A 23,516-nucleotide genomic window follows, 5' to 3' on the forward strand; every position below is an offset into this window, starting at 1 on the left:
AATTCAGTGGGACTTACTCAGTAGAAAGTGTGCCTTAGATCACAGCCTTATTGTGTAATTCTTTACATGCCTACACTCAGGGTAAGTGTGTAAAGCCTTGGTTTACTAATCACACTGAAAAAAATGATTGAAGTTTTATAACCCTCGTCAGCCATTAACAAATTAACAGTGGAGAAAAGAGCCATGAATGTAGCTGAATTTATTTTGTGGGTGCATGCAATCCACATCCAAATGAATTCAGCGGGGGGGGGGGGAATCTTAATGCTTTAGATGCAGTCATTTCAATAATAGCTGCTGAAATGAATGATAGTTGGGCAAGAGCTTGTTGCTTGTGTAGTGCATCTACTATGAAACTGTCAAGCGATTGGCCTCTTCAAAATGTGTTTAGAACAGGGAGCTAAAATTAAGTTCTCAAATCCTTACCCTTGATATTGGAAAAACAGGTAAAAACACGTATCTCAAAACATATCAGCTCTGGTCTCAAAAACCTCAGACTAAAATGCCAGAACTTAGGCCTCTTCTATTTCCAAGACGCTTGGCAGGCTTGACAATTGCTCTAGAGATTTCTACAAAAATATATATTAAAAAATCAGCATAACCATTCTAAAGAATTTGTGTATTTCTCTTTAGAACCTTTTTGTTTTCTTAAAAAAAGTCAAATTATATATATATTTCAAAAAAGCCCATCCCAAAGGTATTTAAAATTCTTCGGAGATTATTGCACATGCTTTAGTACTGTAATTGGATTTTCAAAAGGGCAACTAGAAAATATTTGTATCACAAAGTAGTTTACATGCATTATTTTCCTGAATGCATTAGGTTACAGTAAGTTTTGTATTGAACTTTTTATTGAATATGATTTTATGAAGCAAATCTTTGCTTTATTGATATGCACATGGAGTTTCTGAGTGGGAAAATCCCCAAGCGCTGAAAACAGAACATCTTTAAACATTTTTTTTTAAAGGATATTGTTACAGTTCTTGAGATTTCAGTGTACATTACATTTTGCACCACATTCCCCTCTGAAATATTGCACTTTATGCTCTTTGTGTGTAGTCTTTGTAGATTTGATTGCAGCCAGATCAATACTGTACATTTTAACAATTGCTGAAATTGTGTACCATCATTTTATTGACACCTCGCTATTCCATTATCAGAATCCCTTTGCCAGGGGTGCGGAACCTGCAGCCCTTTGTGTTGTTGCACTCCAACTCCCATATTTCCTGACTAATGACATGCTGAATGGGGCTGATGGGAAATATGGTTGAACAGCATCTGGAGAGCCATAGGTCCCTCACCTCTGCTGTATGCAGATGTTTGAAGCTAAGCATAGTGAGAAGATCAAGACCATGTTCCTTTGCATGACTCACTTCTGATGTCTTCTGATTACTTTGCCATATTTACACTGTAGCCTATGCATGCAGAGGCCAATGAAAGTCACCTCTGCCTGCCATTTGTATATTCTAATATTGGGTACATAGATTGTGAGGTTGGGAACGACATGTGTTGGGTTCTATGTGTCTAGCCCCCTATGCACACAAGTTAGATAAATGAATATGCAAATGGCAGGGTTGCCTGTGTGTGGGAGTGGGAACAGAAAAAAGGAGCATGGTCCCTGATACATTGTCCTTGCATAGCTTTGAATATCTGCAATAGGGCTTTGGTGAATGAGAAAAAACCTCAAAACCAAAGCAAAGGATTAAACATATTTCCATCTTACTGTGCTGTCTTTTAATCCTCCCCTCCCCCCGTTAACCAGAGAAAATTACAATGATAGACCGGTTTCTAAGAATTGCACTAATTGTGGTAATATGGTCAGTAGGTCCAAAAATCATAACTTTTAGTTGATGAATTTGTTGAATTCAAAATTTCACGTTCTATTTCAAACTCAATGGCTTGGAGAAACAGAAGCATTGGGGTGTTCAGGATATTGCACAAGCAGGGATGATACTGAATCAAGATTCTATTGGCACAGAGAGCTACGTAGGATACCTGGGTGTTAATTCAGATATGTTGCAAAATTATACAACCTTACAGTGATTTATACCATCACTCGGTGACAAGGTCCACATGAAATGTGCTTTTAGGTAAGGGTCCAGTATGAGCTTGTCTAATCTTGTAATCATGCTAGTTCCAGTTTTATTCTATTTTATTTTCAATATTATTTTGGAATTTCAAGTATTCAGAATCTGAGTTTCAAAATATTGTTTGTCTTTCCCTTTAATCAATCTTTAAATACAGTTGCAGGTTTAGACTGAATGTTTGATCAAATGAGGACCATAGGAATGCATGGCCTAGAATGTCTTTTAGCCTTAATTGGATTAACAACATATACCAACACTGCAGTCCTAAATATGTTTACATTTACACAGAGGCAGGTTAAACTGAAATCAATGGATCTCTTCCAGCAAAAACAGGAACATGTTGTTAAAAGCAAAGCCATCTCACCACGAAGGAGAGGCTTTCTAAAGGTGGGAAGCCTGGTCTGTAGAAAAAAAGGTAATTATCAGTGCAACAGTGTGTGTGTGTGTGTGTGAGAGTGCATTCTTGGACACTGCAGAAGCACCACTAATTATGCCAGTGCAATCCTTGGAAATGATACATTTACAGTGGTACCTCTGGTTACAAACTTAATTCGTTCCGGAGGTCCGTTCTTAACCTGAGGTGCCACTTTAGCTAATGGGGCCTCCCACTGCCGCCGCTGCACCACCGCATGATTTCTGTCCTCATCCTGGGGCAAAGTTCTTAACCCGAGGTACTACTTCCAGGTTAGCGGAGTCTGTAACCCGAGGTACCACTGTATTAACTCATTCTTTGTCTAGAGGGTGATGCTCTCTTCACCAATATATGTAACTGAATTGTGTGCCAAAGGCATAAGGAAGAACTAGCCCTCCCTACTCTTGTGATCATTTTGTCTAGTTAGACCAGTGCAAAGAACTGCTTTTAGTGGTAATTCCCCCCCCCCCCGAATTGTGAGCTGCAGTAAAACATTTTTTTTAAAAATCCAGCCCTTTCTTCAATCCTTTTGCACTGTTTTAACTAGCCAAAGCTTTTTGGAGGATGAGCCAGTGTGTGTGGCGGCTTCAGGATTAAGCAGTTTGGTACCATCCAGGTTCCCTTCCCGCCCAGTAGTGAAACTCACAGGTAGCCTTGGACAAATCACTCTCTTTCAGCCTAACCTACTTAAGGGAGTTGTTGCAAGCACAGAATGCACGGAAGCAACAGTGGTTAAAAACAGGTTAACAAGAGACAACATGACAGCAGAATCCATCTCTGTGTATATAAATCCTACAGAGAATGCATTATGCTTTTTACAGGCCCCATGACCGCCACCTGCTAACATATTGACTGATGAACAGGGAACAGGTGCACAGGCAACAGAAAGGTAGGAGAGACATTTTTATATATGTAAAATAACTGTACACATTAATTTCTGGAGTTCTTGGTTATAAGGGCAGTTTTTCTGGTTTATTTTTGGAATCATTATCAATTTCACTACCACTATAAAGAGAGTCCCCCCCTCTTTCTTAAGGAAGAGGAGCATGGCAGCAATGCTGCAGAACCTAGAATTGCAAAGCAAAACATGTCCTCAATGTAGCCAAATGCCAGTCTTGGTTTGGGCTCATATTAAGCCCAAGTGTGAATGGAAAACTGTTTGGCTTTAGCATTCAGCATGTGGATGAAGACTTGGTTCTACTAGACCAGTTTGGGTGATTTTATTTATCAAAATCAGTATACTACTGAACTGTAAATAAAACCCCTAAGTAGCTGACAATGAACAGAAAAGATCCATTAAAATCTGATGATTCCAGGTTTACATAGAGCAGATGCCTGATCATTATGCTGAGAAAATTAGTCTGGGGTTGATCCTGTTAAGACTGATGAGAAGCTAATACTGCAGGAATTCTTTGCATTCTTTGAATTTACAGTCGTACCTTGGAAGTTGAACGGAATCCATTCCGGAAGTCTGTTTGACTTTCAAAACGTTTGAAAACCAAATCAAAGCTTCTGATTAGTTGCAGGAAGTTCCTGCAGCCAATCAGAAACCGTGGAAGCCCCATCGGATGTTCGGTTTCCGAAAGAACGTTCGCAAACTGGAACACTCACTTCCAGGTTTGCGCCATTCGGGAGCCAAAACGTCTGAGTTCCAGGGCGTTCGGGATCCAAGGTTCGACTGTACTTTATGGGATACACCTGCAAACCTCAAATAGGTTCTTTTATATAGAAATGGTTCTCTCAGCCACTGAAAGAAATTGACGTATTAGGTTTATTTGTAGCATAGGAACCTTTTTACTTGCCCCTATCCTTGTGCCTTTAAAAGCAACCTGACACATAGATTGTTAGCAGCTTGCTAGTGTGGAGCTGTATGGCAAGAAAAGCTTTACCTGCTCAGTTTAGGTTAACCTTAATTTTCAACCAGGCAAATCACTGTCAGTTGTTAGCTTAAGTCCTTTCTTGGAAGCACGTTCCACTGAAACAAAGGGAACTTACTTCTGAGTAAATGTGTTTAGGATTGCAGTATAAATATGAAAGAATTTAATTGTGCATTTAGCCACTGTATGGCTACCACTAGAGAAAGAGGGATTCTCAAGCAAGTTGTTTGTTCAAATTATGTTCCATTGCACCACAGATGTACAGTACTGAACAAGGACAAATGCAAATGATTTTCCAGACCCTTCATTTTCTGTTTATGGCAGTCGGGTGAAATCCAGTTGCAGTCATTATGTGAAATGTCTGATCCCACAGAAAATAAAAAGAAACACTGCCATTTGGCAGTGGGTAGCTGATGGCACTTTAAGGCAGGTGAAATGGATGGACTGTACAAGGTTGGATTGCTTTTGTAAGCAGTTGCTGCCACTGCTGGGTTTTGTTGTCCCACCAGAAGAAGGGGAGAATGATGAGACTTAGTAAAGCACCAGGGCCAGCCCAATACATTTTGGCACCTTAGGCGAACCACAAAGTGGTCTTCCCACCTCCTTACTAGGGAAGGCAGCGTGGGGAGTGAAGATTGACATCAGGAACAAAGGGCTGAAATAAAGATCTACATCAGGATCTGCTGCTCCTGTTGATCCTGCCGCCCAAGGTGGTTGCCTCACTTTGCCTCATGGGTGGGCCGGCCCTGTAAAGCGCACATGATTGTCCTCTATGAGTACCAGATCATGACAACCCTGCAGCATCACAACCTTTTCTCTGCCTGTAGGTCATACTCTGCATATTTAGGAAGGGCAATGGAAGAGGACAGAGGGCCTCACCTTAGGGATCACCGAAGTAAGCAACAGCAAATATCTGGCACATTAAACAGTCTTGTGTATTGCTAAGAGACTGCTGAATTCTCTCTATAAGAAACCTTTCAAGTCTATCTGCTTATCCCATATGCTCTTCAGCTTGTGCACTTGCTTTTCCTCTACAGTGTAATAAAAATCATTTTGGATATTATTTTATTCTTTTTTTTAATGCCAATACAGTTGTAAAAAAAATATCCAAATGGCTATTTTCTACAGAAAATAGTTGAGGGGTCAGTGAGTGAAGTACATTATAATTGCAAATATTCTCATTTCTAGTTGACCATGGGACACATTTTCTCAGTAATGCACTAATGGCTACATCTTGTGCTTTGCAAAATGAAAAGAAAATAGGGGAGGATTAAATATGTATTTTTAAAGGTTAAAATATTCATTAAAAAAAACCAACGCAATCTCAGGAATATTCTGAGATACATAAAACAGAAGAAAATAAACAATGTCTTTAAGCCACAAAATGTACTACATCCTGCAATACTAGGTTCAATTAATTTAATAAAATAGAATATACATATAGACTCTGAACAATGTATTGCTTTTACCCAAGCAGAACTTATGCTTAAGTAAGCGTGATACAGCTTAACCACTCTTAAAACCAGCTAGCTCTTTAAACTTTCTTTGGATTTTTTTTTAAGAAATCAGTGCCATTTTAGAATGGAAAGGTTTAATTTATTACACGAGGGAGAAAAGAAACATTTGGCACCAACAACGGAAAACAAACTAACTCAAGGGTCTGCATCTGTTTGATCAAAGGAAAAGCTAGGAAGAGTCAACAAGTCTTTCTTTGGGGTTGGAGTTAGTGACATACTGTCTGGAAGGGCCAAGTCCCCTGCGTCCACCGAATCCTTGGAATCCCAGGATGGGGCGCGTCTTCGCAAGCAAACGTCTGCACTGGCAGGCAGTGTGGCGCTGCGTGGCCCCCTCAGTAACAAACTCTGTTCATCAGGTGGGTCTATTGATATACACGGGGGACTCAGTTTTTTCTTCTGCCGCGTCCCTTGCAAGCCTTCCATTTCACTTAAGACCTGACTTATGAAGCCAGAAGAACTAGACGTGGAATGATGCTGAGGGCTGTTTTCCATGGAGCAAATCTCTATGGAATGTCTCCTTTGATCATCTAACCAGGATGATGGTTTTTTAAGAAGACCCTGTGTATCTACACTGTAGCACTTCTTCAGGTCCTTCAAAGTGACATTGCCGCTGTTGCCTACGTTTCTCTTAGGGGTCTCGGGCTGAACCACTGAAGAGGCACTCATGGCTGAACAAGTTCCTGAAGTAAAAGAGCTATTTATTTCTGATACTTCTTGGTCCATCGGGTCTCCAGGCAGTTCTTGAAGGGAGTCTGTACAGGCACACAAATCCGGCACATGCATGGAAATGTTATACTGATTGCGGGAATGTTGCTGAGTATGAACGCTCGATCGCCCCCAGCCGGCTGAGTCTCTTGCTTCTGAGGGCGTCAGAGTGACAGACAGATCCTCAGTGGATGGAGCTGACAAATTTGGATCACAGAGCTCACTCACCTCGGCATGGATGTTCTCTCGGCTTTCTGAGCTATGGGTATCTGAGGAATCATTCCTTATTGCCATCTGTACGGAAGTGCAGGGGAAGAAACATAGAGGGAACAGGTCAGTATAGGCAATGCATAAGCAGTAAGAGATACTCCAAAGGTGACAATGGAAAACTCCAGTTTTGAATGCAATAGAACCTCTAGCACCTAAATAAATCGCAGCCACCTGGTTAAATGTACTCTGGCAGCATCAGTGCTTATCTCCCAATTTCTCTCATACCACCACCACTGGTCACATTATCATCTAGGCACATGAAGTCCAGATTATACAGCTACCTCTCCAACTTATGATGTTACGCACTACTACATCCTTATTACCTACAGGTGCAAATTGTGCCGTTGTGAAACTGTCAGTCTGGGAAGGATAGCAGTGCAACATGCTGGGAACAAATATAGCTGTCTATAATTGAGCAGTAACCAAATATGACCCATCATTACAAATTAAAGGCAATGGATGATTTCAGTGTTTCTTTCCTAACTCAGATGGTGTAATGAGCAGGTATGAAAAACCACTTTTTTCAATAGCACTTGGGGAGTCATTGATTTTATGAGCTTGTTCCTGGGTTGAAATTATACTCATTCACTTCCCTCTTTTCTTGCATCCTTTACAACTGTGAAAGAACTGGCTTTAGATCAGCCTCCATGGGCCCTTTGGATCAGAGCCAATTTGTTCTGGAGAAACACTGGGAAAACTAAATAGATCCTGAGATTGTATCCTTGAGAGTGCTGTTAGGCACCCAGGAACTTATGCATCATTGACTTCCAATAAGATATACAGTCCAGTACTCAATATACGCTGCCTTAATAAGGCGCTCTACTGCACCAGTTCCTGCTCTGTACTTAACTGTTTTTTCAAGCAACGTAACCAGACCTAGGAAAGGCCTTCTATGGCAAACTGTTCTACAGGCTTATATTGTGACACCTGAGACCAGGAGGGGACTTTACAAAAGCTACATTTAAAAACAAACAAACTGGTGTGTGTGTTGTTGTTTTTTAACCACACTTACAATAAGATAAGTGTGGCTCAGACAGACAAAGCAGTGTCACTTTTTTATTTCAACTGGGTTTGTTGTGTGTGCGTGTGTGTTTTATATTAAGTATGAAAGCGAGATTTGGGTGTACCAATACAAAGACAAGTGCCTTATTTACTTAGATGAAATCAATGCTTAAATTATCAATACATCGGGAATGGGAAATGGAGATGTGCCTTTTAGGACTGCAGGTAGTTTGCAGGGTAGGCAAAGATATTTGGAGCTAAGTAGGAGATAGGGCTGGGTGATACCTGGTTTTCAACATCATGATATATCACACACTAACCATTGTGATATACTGGTATATCATGATGTCAAGGTCCTGGGCTGTGGAGGGAGGGAGTGGGCAGGAGGAGCAATCTCTCAGCTGGGCTGCCTGCCCTGGCGCACCCAGCGATTACTCTGGCATGTCCTTTCCAGTGAGGGACGGAGTGGGCAGGTGTAGTGATACCCACTTCCTGGTGATTGCCCCTCACAGTGGCTGGGCAGGAATGCTCTGTTTTAAAGCTCCCTCTGGCAATATATTGCCATTCTGAAACTGTTACCACACTCTGAACTTCAAATCGGTTTCAGACAATTTATTGATATACCGCCCATCCCTAGTAGGAGGAGCTTGTTAGTGCTCCTGGTGGTGAATTTTCAGCGTTACAAGTGGTCGACTTTACTGTGAAATTTGTAACTGAGCTTCCAATGTATGCCCGGTGATGCCATCACACATAGGAATATTAAGTCCTTCCCCCACCCTGGATGTATTAATTAATTAATTGGGCATCTTATTTTACTATTAACTGCAAAGCAGTACACAGATGTATAGGCCCAACACCACATTCCTACTTGAACCTCAATATTCTCAACAGCTGGCATGGAAGAAAATTGAAATATTACAGGTTCTGATCTCATGTAAAGATGTAGGGAAGATCTATAGCAACCATGGTAATAGTGTTGAGGGAAACGATTGTATGTACAGTTTTGAATTTTAATTTGCAGAGCATTTGATAATACAAGTGATTATTGATTTTGGTTATACTGTCAGGCATCTTTGGCTGTTGATAGTAATTATAATCCTTTTTTTTAAAAAAAGGTCTGAGTTCACTCCCAGAAAACCAACTGCTAGGTTGATCCCTACTAAACATTTTATTAGCAGTAGAATGGGATTGTTTTACACCTTTGTTTTAGAGTCCACCTGACCCACGAACCAATGAATCGAAGTAGAATTCTTCTGAAGAAAAGCACTCTTTATAATGCACTGGCAGGGAGCATGTTCCTGAACAGAGAACAGAGCTTTGTTCTTTTAATTCACTTGATGGACTAATCTTCACCAGGGAATTAGTCATAGTCACTAGCTGCCAGGCCTTCCGGGATCTATGGTTTTAGCTACAGCAGGGGATTTGGTCCATTCTACAGCACTGAAAAAGGTGAGGGAAGTTGAATGACAGGAGAGTCAGTGACTAAGGAACGTGTATGGGCCAGGGATGTGGTGAACAAGATTTATCTAAACACAGGTTAAGGAGAGGACATAAGCGAGGAAAGGAGGGAGAGAGAGGGAGGAAGAGAGAGAGAGAAGGAGAGATAAAATCAAATAAAAATGCATGTGATGTACATATTGAACAAAGCAGTTGGCAGATGTATGTACAAATATCCTGTTACAACTTCTTTCAGACTACTAGTATAATAAGATGGGGGGGAAATACTATCAAAATGACTAGAGAAATAGACTATTAATCTTGATGAGGAAGAGAAAATAGTCAAAGACCCATTACTTGGATAAACTAACATTAAAAAAAAGAAAAGAAAACAACCCCTGTATTTTAAAAGTATTTGTGGGTATGTGGCACTAAAGGTAGGTAAAAAGGTAAAGGACCCTTGGACGATGAAGTCCAGTCAAAGGCAACTATAGGGTGCAGGGCTCATCTTGCTTCAGGCTGAGGGAGCCAGTGTTTGCCCACAGAAAGCTTTCAGGATGGGGGGAGACCTCAGGCCCAGGGGCATGCATCATGATGAGCATGCTGCTAATCACTCTCATTATTTTAATCCCTTTCCCTTTCATGGTTGGCAATGACAGCCATTGTTAGAAGGGGACCATGAGAGGTGGCCAAGAGGTAGCCTCATTTGAGCTACTTGGGAAATATTACTCACAAGCTACAGCGTGGGCAAGACTGGCAATTTTTAATTTTCTCTTTTAATTTTCTCTTTTGCCCCAGTGGGCTCATAGTCTCCTTACTCTCATTTAGTAGATGAAAAGACATAACAGACTAAATAAATTGATACCAGAAACACCCCCCCTCACATAGTCTCTGATGGTATCCTAACAACAAATACACCATCCTATCTAAAGTGTAGTGCAGAAGTTTCTGTATCTTCATTAAAAACCCTTAAGAATGTTCTAGGACATGTACCAACCTCTAGTCATTGGATGCCCTTTTTCAATTCTTAATGTGAAACCAGTATCAGTGGCAAGAAGGGGAAAAAAATCTGGACTAGAAAGGCCATAGTGAAGATTACATTGGGGAAGTGGTGGTGTTATTATACGGACAATCACAATTCGAAGCTATCCACTCAATGCAGTCAAATGTCTTCTGTGATTTATCTCTTATTGAAGGACTAAGCCCATGACAATGACTCAAAAGCACCAAGGACCAGGTTTCATCCTAGTTGTGGCCAAGGAATTGAACTAGCCATTTGGTCAGGAATTATGCCGTCCTCAAGCTAGAATATTCTGAGACAGTGAAGTAGTGACAGTTCTTTGTCTGGTACTTCGCTAAATACATACTTAGCACTGGGCAAACTGCTAATCATTGCCATAAAGCAACATTTTTAGGAAGAGTACAACTCCAAAATCTAAAATAATATCAATTCCTTTATGAGTGTCTTCTGTATAGTGACTCTGAACTAAATGGCTGTCTAGAGTACTTCCAGTTAATGTTTCAGCACAGAGAAAGATGATGGAAGAGTTTGAGGAAAAAGAGGTATGGTATTGGGTCTAGGTATCTTGCTTCAACATTATGCCTTTCCTTGGATAGACTGTGGCACTTCTGGACGGTCAGGAATTTCCCAGACTCACTTTGCAAATTAGGAATCAGAATGTACTTTGCATGAATACTGAGTGGCTTCACATTTTGGGTGTGATTAATTAGTGCCCTCCTGGGCCCAAAGAAAACATATATAGGAATCCACCAAAATGAAATAAAAAATATTCTACCTGCAAATAATAAGTATTCTACTTGCAGCATCTGCACATTTCAAATTCTGTCACTAAATGCTTCTTGAAAATGCTAGCCTAATTCCTTATGTCCAATTATAATCTGGCGTTGAAAAATGCTTAGTCCTCAGCAACTAGTTTTAACGGCTAAGAATGAAAAGAAGACAGCTAAAATGATCACTTATCACTGCAGCACTGATTCAAAAGGATTGGACTGATATTCCTTCAACGTCAAGGAGCATATTCATAGGCTGGAACCATGAAATCAATTAGATTCTTTGTTAGTGTACATTAGGCTGGCAGGCTAGCTCAGCATCGACCTAATACGCTTTAAGAATTTAGCCTGTCAGTTTAATACTCCAGATTAATGTAAACTGCTCACCTTGGAGCTTCATATTCATGTGGAGGGGCTCAAGAAATTAGCCACATTATTTTGTCATTGAAAAGGAATGTAATGGCCTGAATAAACGGGGTTATTAAGTAATCACTCGCATGATATGCTATTTCAGGGAAATGAAAAATAGCCTTTTGCACTTTGTATTACATAATATCAATCTAGCACTGAATCATTCAAGCTCTTAAAAATAAGGAAAAAACTGTATCATCCAAAAGAGTTCCACTGCCAAGCTGTCAGCCCTGATAAATAAAATGTTTGGGGCAATGGAATCAAATCATTCATGTTATTTAAATAATAGGGAGTAAGTACAGAGGAAACATCCAGTTTTTTAAATGGAGTTGTAATGTGATGCAGACCTATAGGGGCCTCGTTGTAACTCAGGTGGCTGAGCTGCTGACCTTCAGGAGGCTCATGCGACTTGATCACATGGTCAACTGACTGAGCAAAGTCAGGAAAGGTTAGGAAGCAAGATGATAACGGATATAAAAGAGCAAATTCTTGTTGACGAGGCCAATGTATGTCCTTTGTGCCACCTCCCAAAAATATAAGGTCTGTGCTCACTTTAGAAAGCCAGTTGTCTGGATTGCATATACCATGCCAGGAACACCACCTGCACTGATTTACTAGAGACTCAACAAATGCTGAAATGCGCTGCCCATGAAGCACAGTGAAGAATGGAAGTGGTGTCACAGCCCATATAGCTCCTTAAGTTGGAATGATCTTGACATGCTCACAGAATCTACCACCGGAATCAGAATCTCCTCACAGGTTCTTCCCTTTTCAAAACAATATTGTGGCTACTAATCATTTCCAAGGCCCTGCTCTGCAGCCTTTCACTTATTGGTAGTACACATAGACATAAGACTTGCTGCATGATAACATCAGCAGCTCAGCTTACCTGTCTGCGAAGTAACCGTTCTGCAGAAGGAGAATGCACAGGTGGAGGGGCTTTGGATTTGCTTTCCCAGTCAGGATTGTATTGGGGCTTGAGGTGGTAGAAGAGCTCTCTTGGGATTTGTAGGAGAGCATCAATGTTTGCAGGCTGAGATTGCACTGACGTCGTTGAGCCTGAGGAGGAGAGGATGGGAAACTGAGAACATTGGTAACTCAATAAAATTCTGTACATCATGGATGAGGATAACATAGCCTCCCATGATTGCTGGACTCCCAGTTTCTATAAAATCACTTCTGAGTTGGTTATGGAGCAATCCACCAATGTCATATTGTGTGTATTCCATATGCATTTTTCTCCAAGCTGCCTCCTTGTTCTTGGGTGGTGAATTATAACCTCCGTGAGGAGCCTCAACCCTCTCCATCAAAGCCCAAAGCATTTATGTGATTCAAAACAAAACCAAGAAGCTATTCATTTAATCTGGACCTTCCACAGAAGGAATCTCATTTGTCCTGGAATATTTCCCAGAATATCTGTTCTATTATTCAGGGTTATTCAAATAAACCTTCTTGTAAGTTTACTGACAACACAAAAGTTATTTTCTAACTTGAAATGTTACGTTACTCATATTCCTTATTGGTGATGTATGGCTTTTACAAACCCCACAGCACTTTAGAGAATTGCATATATTTAACAGATGCCACTCCACTGAGTTCTGAAAGGCAACTATTTCTCGCGCTGAGTTATTCTGAGGAACAGAAGTAATATCTCAAAAGAGAAAGTGAGGAACAGTTATGATGATTCACACATGCAAACTGGCGATTTATTTTCTGCACCTCATTTATCCAATGTACGAGATTGTGTACAACAATGTAAACACCATTTTGAGGTGGATCCACAATAAGCCTCCCCAAATTGGGATATCTGTTTTATGATCTCAGTCACTTAAAAGAAGAGTTGTGCATAAATGGCTTCTCAAAATTCTCCACCCTATTTATTGCAAGATATTTCTTTTTAATGGGATCTTGCTGAATTTCTGCAGTGGAAAGATAAATTATTCTTCAGTAGCAGAAGCAGAGTCTTTCTCCCCCTCCCCAAAGTGTTTTTGCTGTGTTGGCAGCCCGGCCACCATTTGGATTCTCCACAATGCACAATGCAATTCGCCCCCTGATGTGGGAGGAGAGGAAGATGGAGAAAGAGAAGGGGTACCTGCACACTGATGACATGTGCTCCCTGCCCTGCCAGATTACCCCTGAAGGAATGAGGACCGTGAAAGAAAAAAGCTGCTCCATTCCTAGCCTAGTTCAAAGAGGGATGGACTAGTCTGACCATGATCTGATCTAGAGAGGCTGCACTTATGTTCTTAGGCAAGAATGCTTGTGGGAAGCCAACAACCAGGACCTGGATGCAACAGCACTCTCCCCGCTTGTGATTCCCAGCCACCGGTACTGAGAGTCATAGTGCCTCTGACAGTAGAAGCAGAATATGCCTTCACTTTGTATTTTTGAACTTTGGGCATCATACACCTTAAACATTTAAAGTATGGTGATGGGCAATGGGGACTGTAGCCCTCCACATGTTGCTGGCCTTTAACATCACCCCTGACCATTGCACATGCTGGCTGGGGCTGGTGAGATCTGCGGTGAGAATTGTGTGGGTGGTGCCAGGTTCCTTACTCCAGCTGTAAAAACCATTACAGTGGTACCTCGGGTTAAGTACTTAATTCGTTCCGAAGGTCCGTTCTTAACCTGAAACTGTTCTTAACCTGAAGCACCACTTTAGCTAATGGGGCCTCCTGCTGCCGCCGTGCCACCGGAGCACGATTTCTGTTCTCATCCTGAAGCAAAGTTCTTAAGCCGAGGTACTATTTCTAGGTTAGCGGAGTCTGTAACCTGAAGTGTATGTAACCTGAAGCATATGTAACCCGAGGTACCACTGTACTGAGTGTTCAGTTGTATTGCCAGCTAGCCTAATACTGCCTGGGGCACTCACTTTGTCATGGTTTCTCAAGTTATAGAAGAAGGGCCTGCCTAATGAAGGGACAGTGTCAGCACCAAAACTACCTGAATTAGGGAGGAAGGTCATAACGTTTCTGAAGTCTCTGGATCATGCTCTTTTGAGAGGATCTGAAATCAAGTTATTTTGGATCTTAAATTATTTCATGCTATGCTAGAGTGTCAAGCTATACTTGCTCTGCCTGATAGCGATTGTTCCCGCTTTCCCCCCATTCCTGCTGCTAAACTGTAAATGTTCTCATTACTATGCAAATTTTGATACCCTTTTAGTAACCTCTTCATGTTTTGTATCATTCTGAACAGTACTCTGAAATTATGTCTCTGTGGGAAAGCCCTGGATGATGGGACTTAGAAGGATTCTCCCCTCCCTTCTTGAACCAGAAAGATGCTTCTGTGAGAGAAGTTAATGTAGATAAAACTAGACTTACAGACCAACCCTCCGAAGCATTTTTGCTAAGAAACATGTCCCACTTTATCCAATTGGATGTCATTAAAGATTGGGGTGGCATCAGCAAGTGAATGGAGTTGCACACTTGCAACTCTTTAGATGAAGGGTGACTTACACAGTTTTATATGAAATGTTCTGTTCAGCCCTAAGAAAGACAGTTAAGGCAATTAAGTTGCCCAGACTCTCATCCAGTTTTGGCCACAAGACTCAAATCCCCCATTTAGGAAGAAATGAGATAAAGACTCTAAAGTTTATCAGAAGTTCCCATGTATGGAAGAAAAACCTCAAAGCCAAAAAGGAAAAAGAAACCTAGCCAGTACCAAGACTGAAGTCTTCTGTGGGCAAGTACATACGTCTGGGGGGTTACAAAATTTTCTGAGGAAAACATTTTGTACCTGACTGAGATTTTTGATGTGATGTGTTCCTTTCTCCAGAAGAGTCATTGTAGATGCCAGTATCTGGAGCCTGAAACATATAGCTGTCATTTGGCAAAGAATGGGTGCGGCCTACAGAAGGCTTCCTCACACTTAGCAGATCTTTGCTTGGTGAGAGAGTCAGGGGGTCATTTCTAGAGGGGAGATTGGCCTGAAAAAGAAAAGAAAGTGCGGATATCAAAGAATGGAAAAATACGCTGTCCATACTGGATCTTGTCGTGATAACCACTGCAACATACAGGGGACACAGTGAGCATGCATGTCATTTGGGTGTACAAATTCTACAGAAACCAAATGAAATTTGCACAGATGGGTTGACCAGGAGGTAAAAGCCCTACTTTTACACTGTTAATAAAACCACAACACACAGAATGAACCACATTTTTAAAAAGAACAAAAAAAATTACAATACAGGGAAACAGAGAAACAACACTGCAATTATAAACCATGACTATTTCAGGAGTCATTGAACAAGCATCATGCCTCAAGGTCTTGTATAACAATTGCATGCTTTGCAAAACTTTGATCATTAAAAATGAGGAATAAAATCTCCCACCACCCTGACCCCAACCAAGTGATATTTTTACAGGGGTATGTACATAATATAAGCCTAGTATTATATAAACAAGTGGGGAGGTATGTGCATTTTATGGAAGACAAATCCTTATTTGACCTTCATTGACTTTGTGTTGATAAAAACAGGCCGCATAGAAAAGAAGAATTATAGAGGGAAGTTGGTGTATTTCCAACAACAATAAAAATACATCCTTTAAATAAAAGATTAAGTTTTAAATGCTAAAATAGACTATTACAACACTGTTAAATGAAGACAATCTCCAATCCCATGCTGCCTTTTGTAGTTGGTGAAAATTTATCTACCAAGAAATCTTTTGCATTACCGTACAAATCTCCTAAGGAATTTCTAATGTATTTCTCTAATGGTAGAGCAAAATATAATTAGTGTGCATGGTAAAACAAGATAAAACTAAAAATATAATATTTTTTTAAAAGAGAAAAAGAAGAAAAATTACCAATGTAAGGTTAGCCAGTCATATATGATATGACTTCCCTGCCATGTAGAATGAATTTCACTATTCTTTGATGGTTTTAGATAGGAAATTCATCTGTATCTAAGAATTCTCATGAACATATAGGTTTACCTATACCAAGAGGGTTTCCCCCTCGAATCTTGATACAGAAGACATCCTATTACAACTGGTGCAATGACGTGTTTTCACGTTTCATTGTAGAAACTGGCCCATGCTCAGATGGCTTCAACAAATGTATTTGAAATTTGGGTCGTTTTCTGACAAGATGAGATTGATAAATCAGTCATGGCTGGGATGCATAGCATTGCAAAAAGTACCCCTCCCCTTAATACTTAGGGACATGAATGTAAGGTTAGTTTTATGAGGCACTAATTTTGGCGCTAGAAAGCCAGCTGTGGAATACCAATTGGGGCATTACATGAGACTAGGTGTAGACTGCAGAAGCCATTCACAATATTTGCTACTGAAATTCACATGAAATTTTGGATGGTGCAGCCATGTCCACAATTTTCTAAGCAGACACTAACTCTAGTGTACTATCTGACAACATTTTTAAAAATCATAAATTTGTATTTTGATGAATTTATCACAAAATTGACTCTCTATCCAGATGTCACAAAAACTGTTTTAATGGCAATTTTTTTTAAAAAAAATCTACTGATGTGTGCATTTTCTCAAATGAAGTACAGTGTTGAAGCCTAAATGGTGTCATATCAAATGGAGTTGCTCAGCTGACAGTAAAGTTTCTATCACTGGAATGGGAAGGAAAACAATATTTTGCAATTCCCCCTTCCCCTGCAGCCCCACCCTCTAAAATCTGGATTGGAGGACCCCCCAGAGCAGATTTAGAGAGTGGCTGGGGGCTGCAGAGGAGAGGGAGAATTAGCTGAAAAATGATTTCCTCCATCCATGCTCTGCTGATGGAAGTCTTAGGGTCAACTGAAAGGCACCAATGGATTCAACCCATTGAACTTAACTCATTACAGAAAATGTTAAATACTGAAGGTATGCACACTTTATTTTTCAAATTTAAAGTTCTCTGTACCCGTGGATATCTTTTTGCAAAACTGAAATGTCTTGCTATGGCCACCAAGGGACTTGACTGATATATGGCCTCATGAAAGTAACCTGTTGAACTGTTAGGGTTCTCAGATTCAGAAATCTATTTTTAAGACTTATGTTGATGGAGGTCAGGATGTTCTCTCTATTCTAGTATCTCAGTTTGAAAGAAAATGGCCCATTTAAAAACATTCATTGTAGCATTCTGAGTCTTTTGCATATGATGCCATGAAGCATGATGGGAAATACTGTCACGGTTTAAAGATGTGTTCCAAATAAGTAATAACTATGATGACAATCTACTAGAATGGAGAAAATTCATCAACACAACGCACAGCTAAAGCTAGGTATGTGAACAAGAGAAAACAAGGATGAATCCACTAAATGTTGGAAGAGAAGTTATGTCTGTTGTACAGCAGAAATAAAGCACTTTATTGCTACACATTAGCTATAAATGTCTAATGTTTCAGGAGGAGATGGTTAAAGCAGGGCTCAAAATACTGGTTAAATGTTTCATAATGGAAAAAAGTCACTCTTTATTCTAGAATGTCTGATCAAAGCGGTGACCAAAAAGTCTACAACACAAGCAGCAATGCCAAAGATTCAAGTCTGATAGCTTATGCTTGAAAATTGTAACTGGGATTTGCTGCCACACCTTCTAGGCATCTGCTTTTGGAATCATTTTAAGTTCAAAGAAGCAAAATCTAAGTGGGATCTTTTGTGTCATGGCATTTTCCTTAAGTCCATAAACAATAGAAGATCTCTCTGACGTTGCTTGAAATACTCTCATGTTTAGTATGTGAAATAAGTAAAATTAAAACATCCGGGAGCCACCTCAGAGGTAATATTGAATGTAAGCCCAAATAGAATGGTACTACAGGTATTTTATTTGTTCAAATAAAAAAAGTTATGTGCTGGTTAGAAATATTGCTTATCTGAAAATGCCATAGCTATTTCCCACTTGAGAACAGTATTTAGAACCCTGTAAACATCAGAATATACAGTGACCAGTGAGTATGTACATTGCTCTCCAGGGCATTAAGTAAGAGTGTGTTATTATCATCAGGAAAAGAGTCATCCGTCAGAGCTAAGGACCAGGAATTTTCAGAGAGAATATCTGACGTCAGAGACAGAGCCTCCATCTCAGCTAGAGGGATCTAAACAAGGGAGAGATGATCAAACATAAGAAACCAGGACACATGTAAATGTCTTTGAGAAAAGAAATGCTATTATCATCACCATTACCGCCTAAATACTAAGGTAGTTCCCCTTCTAAGCAAGTGCATTTGTATTGTGCGTATTATTTTGTGGATAAAGCTAAAAGGAAATGGAGACAAAGTTTAATTTTCTAAAAGTTCTAAACAGGCTTACATATAATGCAAGGTGGAAATCACCAACTGCACAATAAAGATGCACTGATTAATATATAGTCTTTTGAGGCGCTAACTGAGGGAGCTAAAGCTTCAGCTGCTCTTGAATTACTTTTTAAAACCATGCCTAATTACATTTAAATGTTCCATGCTTCCAGAAATTCTACTCCTAAATGTTATAATAATATTCTGCTTGTGTTTGGTCAGCGGCTCTGAATTTGTTGCTGTTGTTGCTGCTGCTGCTGCTTTTTAAAAATGAATTTTGCAAGCTGGGGTCCAAACAGCTACTTTATTTGCACCCAAAGTAAGGATGGTCAAATTTATCAATTTTGGATTCTCTCCTTTCCTCATTTTCAAGTCATAAGTGCACTTTTCCACATCTCCAGTTCAATGTGCATTTTAAAAAAAAGTCCTCAAGAACGTTCCCTAGCATTTTAGTGTGAATTTCTCCCATGAGTTTGTATATAATTTTGCCTGACATACACATTTTTTTCAAAGAATTTCCCCCTAATATATAATGCATTTTTCTTTGCTATTTTCATTAATATATATATTAGGCAAACTTTGCACCCCAGTATATTCACAGAGTATATTTTCATACACTTGCAAAATTCAGGGAAATGCAAATTTCAGAGTATATTGCTTCAGAAAGTGAGTTAGGTTAGTCTGCCTTTAAATTCAAACTGAACTGAATTTCTCCCCCATCTCCACATGTACCTAGGATTGGGTTTTGCTAGCCAAAAGGCACAACTTTTGCTGTTTAAATAGCACATTTTTTCCTGCCAGTTTCAAAATTGCTTGCTCAGTGGCGGAGGGAGCTGGAGTTCAAGTTCCACAACCCCAAAGCCCCCTTGGGCATTCAGAACTACTGAGCCTAGCTCTTTGGATCCTGAACCCTGCTAGGTGTTCAGTATATTATGTCTTCTCAATTTGAAATGCTATAGTTGCATTGCAGATCTACTTTGTTGTGGTGAGATCTCAGGAGTACTTCTGTACCCTAGTTTAGAAAAGTTTGATGGAATCAGTGGAACGGCTGAGGAATTGCTGGCTTTCATGGCTCCTTAGATTTATTTGAAGCAATTACGCAAAACAAATACTAGTGGACATGCACGGAACATTTTCTGTGTCACATTCAATAAAATAATAATGTACTGCTAATCCCTTTTAATCTGAGAACCAGCTGTTTCAAACCAATAAACAAGCAAACCTAAATGCTGTCTTTAACAGTATGGTTTAAAAATTGGATGTTGAGATCCCTGCATTGCAGGGGGTTGGGGCTAGATTGAGGAAGCAAGCCAAAGAGGAAGCCCTCCAGCTCACGCCTCCGTTAAATGGTCCCGGCCACGCCCCCCCAGCCAGCGGATTGGCTGGCTGGGCCCCGACGTGGCTGGGATCCCCTGGGCAATAGGGGACTATATCCCCCGCCCCCAGTGGGGAGTGGGTGGCCACGTGGTGCACCGCAACTCCTCCCCACTGGGAAGTGGAGCAGATATAACAAGAAAGGGTTCTAATCTACGTAACAGAGGAAGTAAAAGTAATTCTTTAATACTGTTTAATCCAAAGAAAATTGGTGTATCCTTCTTGTGTATACCATTAGCAGACTTGAGCATATCAAAGTTGAGGGATATCAGTCCAGCTCTTTCCACTACCGTTAATGGGATCATGGTCTAATGCTGTGACTTATTTGTTTTAAAAAATGAAATCCAACCCTTTATTTCAAAGTTCTCTCTAAATAAATACAATTTAAGACCTCAGAGGGGCCCTATAACAGATGAGTGTCAAATGAGCCTGACTCCCTCCTTTCGCAATCTTCACAGAACCCTAGCCCAATGGTTGCCATCAATTTGATTTGAATTAATTTTATAATGAATGATTTTAGAATGTTGTACTATTTTATTGTTCTTAGCTGCCCTGAGCCCGGCTTCAGCTGGGGAGGGCGGGATATAAATAAAATTTATTATTATTATTATTATTTGTAGTTTATGGTCCATTTTTAGAATCTATTGCAAATATCATGTCATTAATAAAGGAGGCCCACTGATGCCATCATCCTCAAACAATATGCTTATTGGTCTTAATATGGAGTGTTAAATTTCCAAGTAATTTTCTCAAAGCTTGGCATCTTATTTATAAATTTTTATGTGCGTCTTCACAATAACATAGGCTTTTTTCATTTTTGCAGGAAACATTTATCGTGTCATAAAACTGACTCATACCAATGGCCACTATTACATAAAGATATATGTCTATTCCATGTCTTCCAATTCCTCCTTTATCTCAACAGTTCATTTTTTATGCCAAAGAATTAGCGCTTTTACTTTAAGTGCTCAAGCCATCTGTGTCCAATGGTAATGAATCTTTCAGGATGTAGTGTGGAGACCAGGACTAGTTGTATCTAACCCAGAAATGTTAGAGAATCTCAAAGAGGGCTAGGGAAGACAGCAATGGTTGAATTAGCCTCATTTGATTTCAGGAAACAGCATATTTATAGAAACATCTATAAATCTGGTCATTTTCTGAATTTAAATATTTTGATCTTGAACATGTTAATAAATTCAGCAACACTGTGTCCAATAGCTCTCTAATAATAAGAATGATAGTACTGGCATACCATGTAGTCTTGTGGTATTCTAGCAATTCTGTGTTGGTTGTGAATGGAACAAATACTATGCAAACAACTTTGAACTATCACAATGAGGAGGACTTTCTGGGAGGAATTCAGCATTGTGCAAGGCAGTCATTCTAGCAAGTCAAGCATTTTGGCTCACCATAGGGAATGATTCCCCCCCTCCTCCCCACGATTTAGCTCCACCCCGAGCCAATGTGGGAATGAGGGGGGAAGCCCCATTGTTCAGGACTTCCACTGAAGGGACTCAGGTTCAGTAAAAAAGCATGAAATATTATCACTAATTCCATGCCACCTAATGAAAGTGTGATAGCTAGGTGCAGGGCCACAGTTGATGTGGCAACAAACAGATTAATGCTTCGATAGCGCATTGCCAAATACACAACTATAATGTGAGAACCTGAATGTGTGTATCTATCTCAGAGAGAAGATCCACATGTTCCTTGCCAAACACCAGGGACAGGGAATCTGTGGCCTGCTAGATATTGCCGCATTTCAACTACTATCACTCCTGGTCATTGACCATGTTGACTGGTGCTGGGAGCTGGAGACCAGCAACATCTGGAGGGCCATAGAAAGCCTGTTCCTGCCATGCATCAGACACACAGACAGGTAGAAAGAGAGAGGGGGGAGGGATTTTAGTTTTCACAACATTTCTCATGTCTCTTCAGATATGGGAGTAGCTGGCAAGAGCAGCTGAATGTAAAATAAGAAAAGGACCACACAGCACAATTCTAAATACAGTTACGAAGAAAGTTCCTCAAATTCAATAGGATTTGCTTCTTAGTAAATGTTCTAAGCCTGATAATTGCTTCACACAAAAGAGAAAAAAAGATCCCATGGTGGATACCATGTTTTCAATAGAGAGAGCTCCATTTTCAGAAATGCCAGTGGCCAGGAGAATCAACAATGATAGTTTACATGTGGAAGAAAAAGTGTAACATTTGGTATGCGCTATTTGCCGAGAGACAATGTGGCAGGCTACATTGGAAGTCTCCTCTCATTATTTAAAAATGCGCCTCCTCTTTCATCCTTGGGAGAAACCAGTCATCCTAATCTTCAACCTAATGAGAGTCCCAGTGTGATATACTGTGCTGGGCAGTAAGAACAAATGACGTAGGTGGCTGGTTCCATGTGGGAAAATAATAGCCATTCAGCTGTTACAAGTATGTGACGCCTACACTGCAGGGCAATCAACTGGCTTAGACCCGGAGCTATATAGATGCCTCCACCTTTTTGAACCACTGCCACATACTACACCCATATCTATAATATACTTGCCCTACCCTAAGAGACAAGGAAGTTTCATTAGTGGGCTGCTTAAAAAGCTATTAAATCGAAACTTACCGTAACTAGAAACTTAAACCCATATTAAGGCTGCAGTGCTTAGTCAATTAATTGGTTAGAATAATTAAAAAGCCTGAAAATGTTTAATTGACCAGAAATGCCCCCTGGTTAATTTGGCACTGTGTGTTTGTTTGTTTGTGTGTGTGTGTGTGTGTATATATGCGCCAGTACTTACTGTAGATGGCAAATCTTAAAAGAGGCAATCTCCCTTTTCTCTCTCACAAGAAATTCCAAAGCTACCCTGACTTTCCTGATTAATTAGTATGCCCTTTTAATATGCTATCAAAGCTTTAATTGATTATAATATTTTATATTATAATATTTTGGTTCAACCTGGAATTGGATTTGAACAAATACACCTGTTGAACAAATACACCTTTTATATTCACATGGAGCTAATCAGAAATCAGGTACACTGATAGTACTAGGTTTTAAATTACATAATCTGCTTTGACACAAGGAATATACTAAACAAGGTGACAACCCCCATACACATACTGAACTATCTTCACATCTGTTTACACACAGGCCAGTTTATTTTCAACATCCCAAAGTGGTCCATGAAATTCAACATAGGCTTCCATGCAGATGAATGGAAATGTTCACAAGAGCAGCATCTCATCTCTACGCTACCTTACAGCACAATCCTATACATGTCTACTCAAAAGTAAGTTCCCATTGAGTACAATGGGGCTTACTGCCAGGAAATTGAGTGTAGGATTGCAGCCTTAATGACATTCTTATAAGCTTTCCAGCGTAATCTTATGCATGCTTACTCA

The 23,516-nt window shown here is 40.1% G+C and overlaps 1 protein-coding gene and 1 long non-coding RNA gene across 23 annotated transcripts in view; one reads left to right on the forward strand and one right to left on the reverse strand.

Moving 5' to 3' along the window:
* LOC128407418 (uncharacterized) overlaps positions 1-20,736 on the forward strand; it is a 38,440-nt gene extending 17,704 nt beyond the window's left edge. For 6 of the 8 annotated variants that reach the window (XR_008328791.1, XR_008328785.1, XR_008328787.1 and 3 more), the window contains exons 3-4: positions 3,318-3,385; positions 5,201-5,258. This is a non-coding gene — a long non-coding RNA (uncharacterized LOC128407418). Of the gene's footprint in view, positions 1-3,317; positions 3,386-5,200; positions 5,259-6,522; positions 6,630-18,460 lie in introns of those variants that run through there. The other 2 variants (XR_008328788.1, XR_008328786.1) reach the window with 2 other exon arrangements.
* CACNA1G (calcium voltage-gated channel subunit alpha1 G) overlaps positions 5,422-23,516 on the reverse strand; it is a 324,964-nt gene continuing 306,869 nt past the window's right edge. For 12 of the 15 annotated variants that reach the window (XM_053375770.1, XM_053375762.1, XM_053375763.1 and 9 more), the window contains 4 exons: positions 18,417-18,551; positions 15,248-15,437; positions 12,396-12,565; positions 5,422-6,889 (listed from right to left, as the gene is read on the reverse strand). In XM_053375770.1, coding sequence (XP_053231745.1) covers positions 6,026-6,889; positions 12,396-12,565; positions 15,248-15,437; positions 18,417-18,551 — 1,359 coding nt within the window. In that variant the 3' untranslated portion in view covers positions 5,422-6,025. The remainder of the gene's footprint in view (positions 6,890-12,395; positions 12,566-15,247; positions 15,438-18,416; positions 18,552-23,516) is intronic. The other 3 variants (XM_053375769.1, XM_053375768.1, XM_053375764.1) reach the window with 1 other exon arrangement.

This window comes from Podarcis raffonei, chromosome 2 (assembly GCF_027172205.1).
Source record: "Podarcis raffonei isolate rPodRaf1 chromosome 2, rPodRaf1.pri, whole genome shotgun sequence".
In the NCBI taxonomy this organism is placed as follows: Eukaryota; Metazoa; Chordata; class Lepidosauria; order Squamata; family Lacertidae; genus Podarcis; species Podarcis raffonei.